The sequence below is a fragment of the Musa acuminata genome, chromosome BXJ3-6, assembly GCF_036884655.1.
Source record: "Musa acuminata AAA Group cultivar baxijiao chromosome BXJ3-6, Cavendish_Baxijiao_AAA, whole genome shotgun sequence".
Lineage (NCBI taxonomy): Eukaryota > Viridiplantae > Streptophyta > Magnoliopsida > Zingiberales > Musaceae > Musa > Musa acuminata.
In genome coordinates, this window is record NC_088354.1 from 30,449,177 (window position 1) to 30,461,742 (window position 12,566).

General features: G+C 37.3%; 2 protein-coding genes and 1 non-coding gene across 3 annotated transcripts; all 3 read right to left on the minus strand.

Moving 5' to 3' along the window:
* Positions 1 to 1,918: 1,918 nt before the first annotated feature.
* On the minus strand, positions 1,919 to 4,097 carry LOC108953147 (uncharacterized). The gene is made up of 3 exons (XM_018827553.2): positions 3,469 to 4,097; positions 2,410 to 2,484; positions 1,919 to 2,131 (listed from the first exon to the last, which is right to left on the minus strand). Exons 1-2 carry the CDS (start codon positions 4,007 to 4,009, stop codon positions 2,456 to 2,458), a joined length of 570 nt encoding a protein of 189 aa, XP_018683098.1. The 5' UTR covers positions 4,010 to 4,097; the 3' UTR covers positions 1,919 to 2,131; positions 2,410 to 2,455.
* Positions 4,098 to 6,715: 2,618 nt separating this feature from the next.
* Positions 6,716 to 6,789, minus strand: TRNAI-AAU (transfer RNA isoleucine (anticodon AAU)). The gene has a single exon. It is a non-coding gene; the product is annotated as a tRNA-Ile (tRNA).
* A 3,721-nt stretch (positions 6,790 to 10,510) lies between these two features.
* Positions 10,511 to 12,307, minus strand: LOC135639809 (NAC domain-containing protein 83-like). The gene is made up of 3 exons (XM_065153730.1): positions 11,832 to 12,307; positions 11,461 to 11,735; positions 10,511 to 11,049 (listed from the first exon to the last, which is right to left on the minus strand). The coding sequence occupies exons 1-3, from the start codon at positions 12,013 to 12,015 to the stop codon at positions 10,801 to 10,803; spliced, it is 708 nt and encodes a 235-aa protein (XP_065009802.1). The 5' UTR covers positions 12,016 to 12,307; the 3' UTR covers positions 10,511 to 10,800.
* Positions 12,308 to 12,566: the final 259 nt, after the last annotated feature.

Sequence of the window (12,566 nt, forward strand, 5' to 3'; positions counted from 1 at the left end):
AAGCAGCATTGACGATTTGCAGTTTTGGTCAATTATTCTACAACTGGACATTTATATTCTCTTAATGGAGTTACAAGGGGAAAAAAAAAAGAAACAGAGAACATAAGAAAAGGTTTGTCATGATCTTTGTTTGATAGAAGAAAACAATGGAGGAAAAAATGGTTGACATAAAGAAAAAAGAATCATAATGGAATTGATTGAAAAACAGCTGGTATGGATAAAAAAGATGAGAACAAAAAAGATTGATTACATTCGATGATGGTGGGAAAAAAGTAGAGATGCTGAAAGAAAACAGAAGAGAGACAAAAAAAAAAGAAAGGAAAATAGATTGAAGTTTCGTAATTCAAAAGTTTACATCCAAGTGTTTGATATGCTTACTACTATTCTGTTCAGGCATTTTTATTTAGTAATTACTTTCACAACCATTTTGGTGCTTCGTAAATGTGGTAGTCTGGCGTTTTTGATTGAAAGGTTCTGCTTTCTGTTTGTTTCTTCTTTGAGAGGCCAATAACCTCTCTATTTTGCACATCTATTCATGCCTGTGTGGTGATGTGATTGGATATTGCTCAAGTTGGTCTTTCAGTTAATTTTGGAATAGAGGTTCTTTTGTTTTTGATGATTCCTCAGATTGACTCGGTTAATTCCCAAGTCATGCTTACTATGTATGCTTGACTCGGTTAATTCCCAAGTCATGCTTACTATGTATGCTTGACTCGGTTAATTCCCAGATCATGACATGATTACCTTAATTGTATGTTTGATTGTCTTCTCTGTTAGCTATTCTTTTACATTCCATCGATGCATTCATATGTTGTATGTAGTCTTTTCCTCCCTACTCTGATTGGATCTTGATTTATGTCAACTGTTTGTTTAAACTGTGCTCTTTTAAATCATTTCAGCAATATTGCTAAATTTATCTAAAGATCTATCGGTCATGGAGGCATATACAAATATAAAGCGTGTGTGTGTGTGTGACTTGATAACAGAGGAGGTCTGTCTGAGACACATTAGAATATTGCAGTTCTGATCACTGGTAGCTTACACAATGATGTTGCTGTTTGTTTTATGAATAAAGATTGGACAAATATAAAATCCAAAACATGTTGGATTAGTTGTTCAAATTCATTGAATTAATGGATCAGTTAAGATTAGGTCAAAACAAATGGTATCTCAGATATCATATGAATACGAAGAAGTATATCACGATCTGGAGTTAATTATTAGCTTAGATGTTTAGATACTATGCTTGTTATTATAACATTCCAAACTTAGTTTCATGTGGAAGGATAGTTAAATTGGTTTATAGGACTATTATTAATTTAGACTTGGATTCCTAGACGCCAATCAAAAGCTAAGCTTGCAGGATTTTAACGCAACGAACGACTTGAATTATGCACGCTATGATATGGGTTCCACCGTGAATGACGAAATGATACTGTCACGTAGAGAGAGAAGGAACATGATGGGCTACGGTGGTTGACATATGTCTACACCGACAAGGAGAGAGACCGGAGGAAAGAAAGCCTCACTGCGCACAGAAATCACCAACAACAAAGCCTCACTGTTTTATTTCTTTGTTACATCATATTAATTTCAAATCCATCTCTAGTTTTATCTCTCACACAAATATTTTCCAATACAAAGCAATATATTAGAGTCTTACCAAAGCCATGAGACAAGGCTTAAAATATTTTGGCATAAATCGCATGCAAAAAAAAAAAGAGCCTTTTTTTCTGGTCTCCTACAGCAAATGAGAAAAGGCACGACTCACAAGTGCACATGTTTGACAAAATTTAAGAAAAATTATAGTTGGAGCGCTTATCAAATTTCAGGTTCTGGTTTGTTCTGATCACCGAGGAAATAGTCAACACCACCAAGTACAGGAGACGAGCTTCTGCAATCTACCAGTTCAATGACATGAAAAAGGTTTTTTCTCTGGGACTTCATTTTCCAAGAGGTACAAGAAGAAACAAGTTATGCTAAAAGAGTATCCTCAAAAGGCTAAAAGGATAGGGATTTACAAAAGATGGGCTTTCACTATCATGGATTCATCACGCTATTATATACAACATTGGATCCCTTTGGTAGAGCTTTAAATCTCCTTCCCTTCTTGATTGGCATTCAGGTTCTCCTGTAAAAGTCCATAAAACCAATGTAAGAAACAAGAGTGCTATTGGTAATCCTTTTCCTTGTAGTAATTTAAACCATAGTCATTATAAACACATCTTGGAGCATATGATTCTAATTTGGAGTAAGTAAATAAGATATGCTGACCACTTCTGAACAACAAAGTCAAAGATCATATGTGAAATTTATGGACAGTTCAAAAGCACTCCTTATGACTCCTAATTCCATTCAATCAACACTTGTGGATTTGAGATGACATTGCGGTGCAAATTAGCAGCATACCTTGCTCAAACTCGAGGATGTGATGCTATCATCCTCTTGGTGCAAATCATTTTCTTTTTTTCTCATCAGTCTTCCCTGCAGCAATCCAGAATATTATATGATCGCAACTTGCATAGTGTAAAGTATGCTTCCAAACTACTTTTTGAAATTGAAGAAGCCAAATCTCTAAGAGAAAAAGATGTGTATCCCTTTGGATATCATTGCAAATGTCACTAATTTGGATCACTTGACAAATATTTTGAAGCAAAAAATTATCACAAGTCAGAATGCTAGATTTTGCCAAAGATTGCTAGGTATGTGTGTATGGATTGGTGACAACACAATATGCAGTGATGCTTGTTTAAAGCAGAACAACATGTAGGTAACTAATACATCGTAATGTAGTGTGTAGTTGTCATAAATTCCTAACAAACATATTCATGTAATGTTTTATAGAACTATAATTATTACAATCATGAAAAACACACCCCAATACTCATTGAGGTTCCAATAATGACAGTCATTTTAGCAGCTACCCAGATGAAAAGAAAGCCTTGTGCAATTTATTAGATTAATCTTGTCCTAAATTAAACGACGGTCTTATCCTAAACATTGACAAGGACAAATGATCTTTAGAGCGGAACAATAGTTATTATAGAATGTCCAAGAAGATGAATAGGTACAGCAAGAAAGCTCTTACATCAAAATAGATACTAAAAGATCCAATTTACATGAATATGAAAACAGATAAGAACAGATAAGCACTTCCTTTTCTTTTGCAAACAGTTGTCATTCGATTTTTTTTTCTACAAACACGAAACTGCGATAAAGAACAACGCATTTCTTATAAAGGTTCATAACAAAGATCCCCTTTCAGGTCAGAAACTAAGGCAAACAATCAGCAGAACATCAATTCCATTTTCTTCATCTAAAAAAAATGTACTTTTGCGGCATTTATCTAAATGATCGACCAAGCCAAGTAGTGGAATTTATCAGACCTCTTCTCCATCTTGGACTGCATAGCATTCACGGAATGTAGAACAAGAAGCAACAAGGACAGGAACATAGAGAAGGTGATACCTTGGTCTTTCCCGTGACCTGAGGCATCAGCGGAGTCGTTGTTCACCCATGGCCCCTCGGTGTAAAACCTAAAGCTCGGCGATCCCGGAAACTCTTCTTCTTCATCCGCCTTCCCACCTTTGCCTTCGTCTTTCAACCCTGGCCCTGATCCTGCCTTCTTCTTCTTCTTCTTCCCCTCGTACTCCTGGACCTGCTTCGGCGCTCGATTGGGCGCACCAGACGCTGCATGAGCGGAGGTGGATTTCCGGGCCTGCTGCGTCGTGTTATGGTCGTCCCCGGCCTCGGAGCACTCCGAGGGGACGAGGTTGGCGGTGGACACGAAGCTGCCCTTGAAGACCCGCCCATCCATCGGCCGCCGCTGGTCCTGGACCCGGCGGAGGCTGGAGCGGGTCTCCCCGTCGGCTTCGAGCTGGGAATAGCTGCAGCCCATCGAGGAGAGAGAGAGTGTGCGCGCGCGGGGGAGAGAGGCAGACGGAGGATTGGATCGCGTGGAAGCGAAGGCGATCGAAGGTGGGAGAGTCGACGAAGAAGGATTCAGCATTAGGGTTGTCAGAGATGGGATATGAGCAGAAGAGAGGGAGAAGGGGCGGAGGAGAGAGGATTGCGGAGGGGACGATAAAGATCGGATTTTTCGGTGAGGTCGAAGACGAGCAGGGAAAGGGCAATCGAGAGATGGCGGGAAAACGGTGCAAAATTGCATATATATATATATATATATATATATGTATATATATATATATGTATATATAGATATATATATATATATATATAGATATATATATATATATATATATATATATATATATATATATTGTTAGTACTTTTGTAGAGCTTAGAAAGCTTTGAAGCACAATTATTTTTTTTCCTATAAATCGAATGGATCCTCGTCAAGATTAAATTGAAACTATGGAAACAAAACTGTGATTTTGTTTTCCTCTTAATGTAATTGAAAACTCATTTAATGTCATTTTTAAAGATTCAAGGAGTACAATCAGGACATTTTATTTAAGGTTTGGGCTTGTAATAAGTTGCACTTGCCATGCAAGTTGGTAGATAAGTTTGCCTCATCCTTATGAATTTATATTTGGAAAGGCTTCTACTTTAAAATAAGAAATCTCCTGAAAATTAAGAATCACTTGTTTTGTAAATATCTTTTTTAGAGTTTGATGCATACAAAAGAGAGAGAGAGAGAGAGAGAGAGAGAGAGAGAGAGAGAGAAGAGAGAGAGAGAGAGAGAAAAAAGAAAGATTGAATATTTCAAGATTTGTCAGAGAGGAGACGTAAGATGAGTTTTGGAATTGGATTTGGATAAACTCAACAGAGGATTAATCTTTTGGTATAATTGTTTTTCCTACTTTGTGAAGAATCTAAACATCCTTTTGTAAGTATATGCAAAGAATGTGTTCTATTACAAATTATAATTTAATTAATGATATAAGAAGAGTCTTCTTCCCAACAACAATAACTATTAGAGGTATAATTTATGTAATAATTAAAAAATATATTTTTTGATAATTAATTTTTTTTTTCTGATAAGTATTAGAGTATCACTTGACGTACTATACTCATCTAATAATAGTGGTAGATCAAACAATGAATAAATGGTAGGTGTATACAATGCCAAAGTTAGAACTCATGCTGTGAAAAAGGTATCTGGATATATACTATACTACTCCAAAGGAGATTTTGGTTTGGTTACACATACATGTTGGTATTAATTCAATTGGTTTTTTTTTCCAACCATGTAACTCTGTTTGAATGCTTAAGTTTCTTAAGATTATTTTGTTACGATTCAATGCTTTTTTGTTGGTCTTCAATTTCTATTTTGGCAATAAAGAACTGAAGAAAATTTAGTTTTCAGGGAGTGATGGTAACATCTATAACTTCTCTCGTTTTTCTATTCATTTTCTGCGGTATTGTATTGTATTGTATTGTTCTTTTTTTTTTTTTGTATATTTCTGTATTCAATACACTGATTTGCCTCTGCCAACTTGTGCATTAACATAAAATTATTGGTGGCAATGAATCATTTGCATGAACTGGAAATTTCGTTCTTTTTTCTGTAAATAAGAGCTATTTAGAGGATGTTTGGACACTTTCATTCAGCAAGTCTCTTTCGAAATGGAAGCAAGCATAAGTAACCTCTCTGGTTTGGTGTTCCCTTTCTTCCTTGGCAAATTTCTTCCACTCCTTGTCTTATCTCTGGGATTGCATGAGAAGGCATCACACCTTCACTTGTTTGTGTTGACCACACAATTCCAACTTCCAAAATCCACGCTGCCCTTTCAATAGTCAAATTACTACCAATCATTCAACTCTCGATTACATACATGATAAATTGTATGCAGTATGATGTCTTGTCTTTCTTGTTCTGCTAAAATTCCCTAATCAGGTGGTGGTTGAAGCTTAAAGAAACCAGCAAAGAAGAACAACAGCAAGTGATAGTGTGCGCAGCTCGTGAATGACTAATATTCTTTTACATTGAAATCATTATAATTAATAGCAAAATTATGATATCGATTTTCGCCGCTCAAAGGAATAAAAGTAGGATAATATCATAAAAAGAGATTAACACGAAAACGTCCCAAAGGGTATCCCAACACAGTAAGAATGCTTAACTAATGAGATCCGGTGCATTAGTGTTGGTATGATAATATGGTGAGCAGTGGAGGTGGATGTTTGTCTTCTATGCGGGGTTGGTGGTGGACTGGATGAGATGCAGAGAGGGAGATGGATTTGGCTGTTTGCTTTGGGCATGTGGTTTTTGCCATCCAACAAGTGATGGTGGGGAGAAAGCAATAATGGCTGTATCCAATCTGGTCTCACTACTGGGGATGCTCTCTGTTTCATCATGTTTTATATATATATATACATATATATGTCCTTACAATACAGATGTAAGCCGACACAGATTCATGGAGATTATTTTTCACAGAATACATGCTAAGGGTAAATTTTGATTGTATGTGGTGTGGATCTCATCTAATTATCAATTAATTGTGTTGAAACATTTGAGTTCTGCAATGCTTAGATATAATGCATGACTCAAAACAGGATCCCAATTTATTTGGACAGGAGTATTCATTCCCAACACCATTTGCATTGTTTATTACTGTCTTGTGCACCAAACAACCATAATATATTCGTCCTTATGTACTAAAATATAAATAAAACATATCATCTAATATAAATCATTTATAATTAATTATATTATAAATTTATTATTTAAATACTAAAACTATAAATTTGGCCCATGCAGGTTTCGAACCTGCGACCTTCGCGTTATTAGCACGACGCTCTAACCAACTGAGCTAATAGGCCAATTGATTTTATTTGACAGAAATAATATATATATATATACAATTAAAACCATTGTTTGCCATTATATATATATAATTAATATATATATATATATATATATATATATATATATATGTAGCAGTAAGAACATATGCATGGCTTGTGCTGGATGCCCAGCATTGCCGAGTATTCTATCAGCTCTCTCATGACACCGAAAAATAATGTTCATTTATCAACATTTAATAGTCTTCATAAGGTTGACTATCATTCCTGATTATCGTTATACTAGATCTGAAATTTTTAAATCTATAAGTCTAGTATCAAAGAGTTAAGTACTCAGACAGAACATCATTGATGTCTCAAGTCTAAATATACACAACCGGAACAACGGAATCGTTGTCTGATAATGAGGTATTATTAATCATCTATCATTTCGTGAGCGGATCAATTAGTGAACTCATTCTCCAATAAGCACTTGCACTATATTCTTAGTGTCTCAATATGATCAATTATAAGACTAGTCACCTCCTCTATATAGACGATTATAAAATACACTAGTCTATCTAGTTATATCGATATTTCTCTAGAGTAACATATGATCGATATTATTTAGAGTATATATTTAAAGATAAATCGATCTCATTATCGTGATCTCATCATGATTATATTCTTATTGTATAGATCCATGAACATTAGAATATATATAATCATATAAGATAAAAATGATAAAATACCAAATAAATAATAAGAAAAAAGAGTATGCATCATGTCACATGTGCTATCATACGTGATTAGCTTGTAGGGCACACACACACATATATATATATTGTAGGGCGCGCGCACACACACACACACACACACACACACACATATATATATATATATATATATATATATATATATATATATATATATATATATATATATATATATATATATATATATATATATATATATATATACACACGTTCTTGTGACATCATACTAACTTGAACATTGGACATTATAATATATATTCATGATCCAGTTATCATTGCACTGATCCATAAACATCATAATATATATTCATGTAACAAATAATATTAAGTGATAAAATATCAAATAATATAATAAGTAAAAAAAATATGTGTCAAGTCACATATGTCATCATCACATGATTAGCTTATAGGACACCAACCTCCTCTCTAATAAAGGTGGGTAGAATAGTTTCAAGATCCTAAATCAGTGGATTCAAAGAGGAATTCAACAACACTTCTTTTAAATTATTTGATGCATTTACACTTCTTTGTTTGCATGCGATCGTGTTGCTATCAGATTTGACAAAAAAAAACAATAGAAGAGGAAAAGATGTATGAAGTCATTTAGTTGAGAGCATGTTCTTTCACTAAAATCTTCTTAAACATGGATGGGGAAGAAAACTTCAAATTTTCTTTGTTCAGAGGACTCCAGGGGACAAGAGGAAACACAAATAGGAAAGATGATGTTGATCACAAAGCCACACTTACAAGGAACTTTGATAAGAGTACTTTTAGGTCTCATGTTATGGCAAGCATGCAAGTTATTAATTATGTGAGTCAAGGCAGGTTTGAGATCCCTACATGCCCTTGTCAAGCTTTTTTGTTGAGCAGTTTATGTTTTGTTTGCCTCCTTGCTCTTATCTGTGCCATCTTTATGTAACATATATATGACATATCTCCATCATATGACTTCAAAATACTGATATGATATTTGTTTTATTTCTAGAGATAATAAAAGAAATTTTGTGTTTATTCTCAATAAAAAATACCAACAGTTACAACACAGCCACAATAACAATCAAGTTAGGATATCATGTCACTGATGTTGCAGATCAGCTTTTACCATGTTCTTAACACACATCTCTCTTCATGAAGTCAGATCTATAGTGCCAATGAAACTTGCATCATTTTGCTAAGAGAAGGCCATTGCACTCCACCAAGAAAAGTAGTTTTCTACTTTAGACATCTAAAGTCCCATCATTTCTTTATAGAAAGATCAATTTGCAATCGATTAGTGGTCTCAGCTCCATATTGATCATTTGCTAACTTTGGTTGTACCAAGAGATGCTATTGGCAAATGTTTTGTGCTTTCTGCAATAACTTTAGCATCAGTCTCCCATGTGCCTCCACCTTCTGCAAGCTTGGAACTATGTTATTTATTCCTCAGTGCCCTCACACATACCAAATATTCATTGATACCTTTCATGGAACAGTTGCAGGTTTTGCTGTGTTACCATTTTTTACACACATTTTGTGGCAGAATTTGTATGGTCTGCTTCTAAATTTGTACAACCGGTGACAAAGTTTTCTCTGGTTGCAAGATCCACTTACTTTCACAATGAAGCTGCCAACACAGTCTGCTACACTTGCAAGATCCAATTAGCTTTCACAATAAAGCTGCCAACACAGTCTGCTTCAGTTGCAAGATCTATTAGCTTTCACAATGAAGCTGCCAACACAGTTTGCTTCAGAATGCAAGTGCTGAACCCTGAACAGTTCACTATGGTGCAGAGTACCATCTTCCAACAGCCATTTTGCTAGAAAAGCTGTCATCCATACATTCTAGAGTTTGTCCGGACCAGATAATTCTGAAAGTGAGAAAAAAGAATGCCACAGTTCTATAATAATTGGACGGCTTGTTATGATACAAAGTTCCACAATACAGTAATAAAATGTTTCTCTGTTCCTTGTAAAGCCATGTAACAATTTGTTACATGGCAGTCAGGGAGTCAATAACTTAATTCTGATAGTTTTGGGGATCTATGACTCATTAAAAAAAAAGCAAACACCAAAATTTTCACCATCAGTTGAAGAACTTGAAAAGAGTGTAATGCAAGTCCCACAGCATGTATTACTGTAAACAGGAGCCATTTGTGGACTTGGTGTTATCAAAGTCATCATTTCAATTGATGATAATTCAAACCAGTAGGTCATCTGTCAGGTGCCATCCAAATGATTGTCCATTCTGTGTGCTGGCAAATCATCCAATGTCCTGATCCAAACTATTCCAAGATTTTTAATTAGTACAAATCACTGGAACAGAAAAGACTATTGCTAATGGTTTAGTAAGAGAGTAATATAACAAAACAACACAACTGAGTGCAAAGGCTTTCCCTGTTTTGGATCAAAGATAATGCGCAAATGAAGAAGAATGGCTGCAGGATTAAATTACATGCACATAGCTGCTATTCCGGAACTGAAGTCCATCCTTGAGGCACTCGATGGGTGTGTGCTGATTTTGTTAACCAGCAAGAGATGTGATGAATCGTCTGTTTCCAAACTCAAGCCTTTCTTCTATATTTAATTACACAGGTGAATAACCACTATCATGAAGTTCTTGATTGTTTCATAATTGACCACTTTTCAGAAAGACAGGTATGGCTTTCATGTGACAAACATGGTTTGGTTTGCTCCATTTGACCAAGTCTGGAGTGCAGCTGAACAGCAACCACACATTAATCACGGGTCTAATTCTGATGTCAAAGCAAAATCTTGAGCAAAATATTCTTGGCCATGAAGGGGCCCAGATGCCTTTGACCAGCCTCTTAGCTCATGCCCCTTGTTCCTCCAGCTGGTGCCAGAGGCTGAAGGCACCTCTTTTAACAAACCAGATGGATTCTTGCCTCCTCTTTCTTGCTCAGCTTTTCTTCCTATCTTTTTGCAGCATCTTTTGTGCATGTATACAGCGATCGGTCTTTTGATAACACTAGCCACTCTATCAAAAGTTTAGAAAAAGAAAAAAGCATTCCACCGCTTCATTGTTCACATAGCTTTGATTGGGAAAGAAAAGTTGATCAACTGAGGCAGCATTGGACTAGATGAAACATATGTTTCATTAGGTGACAACATTGGTTCCTTCTGCTCCACAGAGCTCTCTTGCAATTAGGTTGGTAAAGGAACCACTTACAGGAGAGGGAGACTAGAATTCCTAGAGTCAATAGCTCAAAGTTTATTTGGATTTTGGCTTCCGAGAAAAAAGGAGGCTCTAAATTTGGAACACTGACGCAGAGAATTTCTAGGACTCACTTCCTTGTGGAATTGAACTGCGAGAACTCGTTTCCTCCCCATTGCTGGATCCATCAGAGAGCTCGGTGATGCAGCTTGATTCGGACAAGGACGAAGAATGATTTTGATCTCTATCTCTCTGTCCCATGAAGTCAATGCCACTATTTGTAACTGGCAATTCGTCCCCTTCTTCAGTCTCAACATCCATCTTGGTAGCTCTTTTCTTCTTGAAAATGCGACAGAGTACCCAATCTCCGCTCTGCATGGTCGGAAAAGTTGTAGAATTTAGCAAAGATTATGCAGCTGGAATCTAGCATCGTACGGGGCAAACCCCTGAATGAATTGATGATGAGTTTTGTGGCATGGTGGAACCAAAAAGCACAAAAGGATCTGCAGTTAGCAGAAGAAAGCTCCATAACAATAGTTTTCTGGTTATGCTAGTTAGTCTAGCTGTAATCAAATCTACAATGAAGCATTTAGGCCTTAGTTTCCGTTGGCAAGAAACAAGCACTTCAGTATGTGGTGGAGTAGCAGATGATAGGAACAAGTATGGCATGATAGTTTCAACTGCATATGAATTGGCAAAAACCGAAGGCCTAGGAATGAGCTTCACAAGAACATCCATATAAATCTTAGACTCAGGGAGATGAAAAAAAAATTGGGAGCTCACATGAGTTGAGTTATGTCTCTGGGCTGTAGACTCGGTGCCGGCAAGCCGGTACTCATGCATGACCCAATCAGTCTTGGTCCCGGTGGGAGGCTTCCCTCTATAGAAGACCAAAACCTTCTTCATTCCCACAACCTGGCTGCACCTTGGAGATGTGATCTGCCTGTCCTTCCTCGTGGCCTTCCAGTACCCGGACCTGGCCGCGCGGTTCGACCAGCTCCCGTTCCGGTACTTTGCCTCCCTCAGATTGAAGCAGTATCTCTCCTCCTCGCACCCACCTGAGCATTCCAACAAGAACACACCAATCATTCCCACTGAGGCATTACAACGAACAGGACGAACAACGAGAACTACACTGATCTCAGAGGACTCACCGGGTAAATCCCATGGATCGAGTTTTGCGAGGTTGATCTCGGGGATGATGGAGGCGGGCAAGGGGCAGCAGAAGACTTTCCTCCTGAGGTACTGAACCACAAGCTCTTCATCAGTGGGGTGGAACCTGAACCCAGGGGGGAGCCTCAGCACTCCATGCCTCAAGAAGCTTGGCTTGCTCTCCATGTGTGCGAACCGAGAAAGAAGACAATACGAACAACAGGGAGGGCGTCCCTTTTCCCCAAGCTCAAGATCACTCCCCAGCTAAAACAGCCCATGTTCCATGATCTCTGCAGCTGTGAGTCCGGAGAGCCACCACCAAGAAGAGGAGGAGGCAGAAGGGGGGTGGGTGTGGGTGGGTGAGCTGAGGTGAGGGAAGGGTAGGCCTTATAACAGAGGGCGTGGGCACTAGGCGACGACTCCTCTGTGACGTGAACCGGACTCAACTCTTTGACGCAATATAAAACACGAAAACGGAAGAAGAAGGAGAGAACACTACATGTCTGGTGACAGTGATCGACATGTCCAACAACACATCCACTTGCGTCAGCTACACAGAGGAAAAGAGCCTGAGAGGAATGCCGCGAGAAGGAACCGCACCAACACCTCCTGTAACCCATGGATTCTCTCTCTCTCTCTCTCTCTCTCTCTCTCTCTCTCTCTAATATATATATATATATATATATATATATATATATATATATATATATATATATATATTGACGCAAATGAGAAGA

What these genes read in the sequence shown, in the direction of transcription:
- LOC108953147 (XM_018827553.2), bottom strand. Translation starts at nt 4,009, where the DNA reads ATGCTGAATCCTTCTTCGTCGACTCTCCCACCTTCGATCGCCTTCGCT. An exon ending in AGGTCACGGGAAAGACCAAG is followed by an intron (nt 2,485 to 3,468) that starts GTATCACCTTCT and finishes GGATTGCTGCAG; the next exon opens with GGAAGACTGATGAGAAAAAA.
- LOC135639809 (XM_065153730.1), bottom strand. Translation starts at nt 12,015, where the DNA reads ATGGAGAGCAAGCCAAGCTTCTTGAGGCATGGAGTGCTGAGGCTCCCC. An exon ending in CGATCCATGGGATTTACCCG is followed by an intron (nt 11,736 to 11,831) that starts GTGAGTCCTCTG and finishes TGGAATGCTCAG; the next exon opens with GTGGGTGCGAGGAGGAGAGA. An exon ending in AGAGACATAACTCAACTCAT is followed by an intron (nt 11,050 to 11,460) that starts GTGAGCTCCCAA and finishes CCGACCATGCAG; the next exon opens with AGCGGAGATTGGGTACTCTG.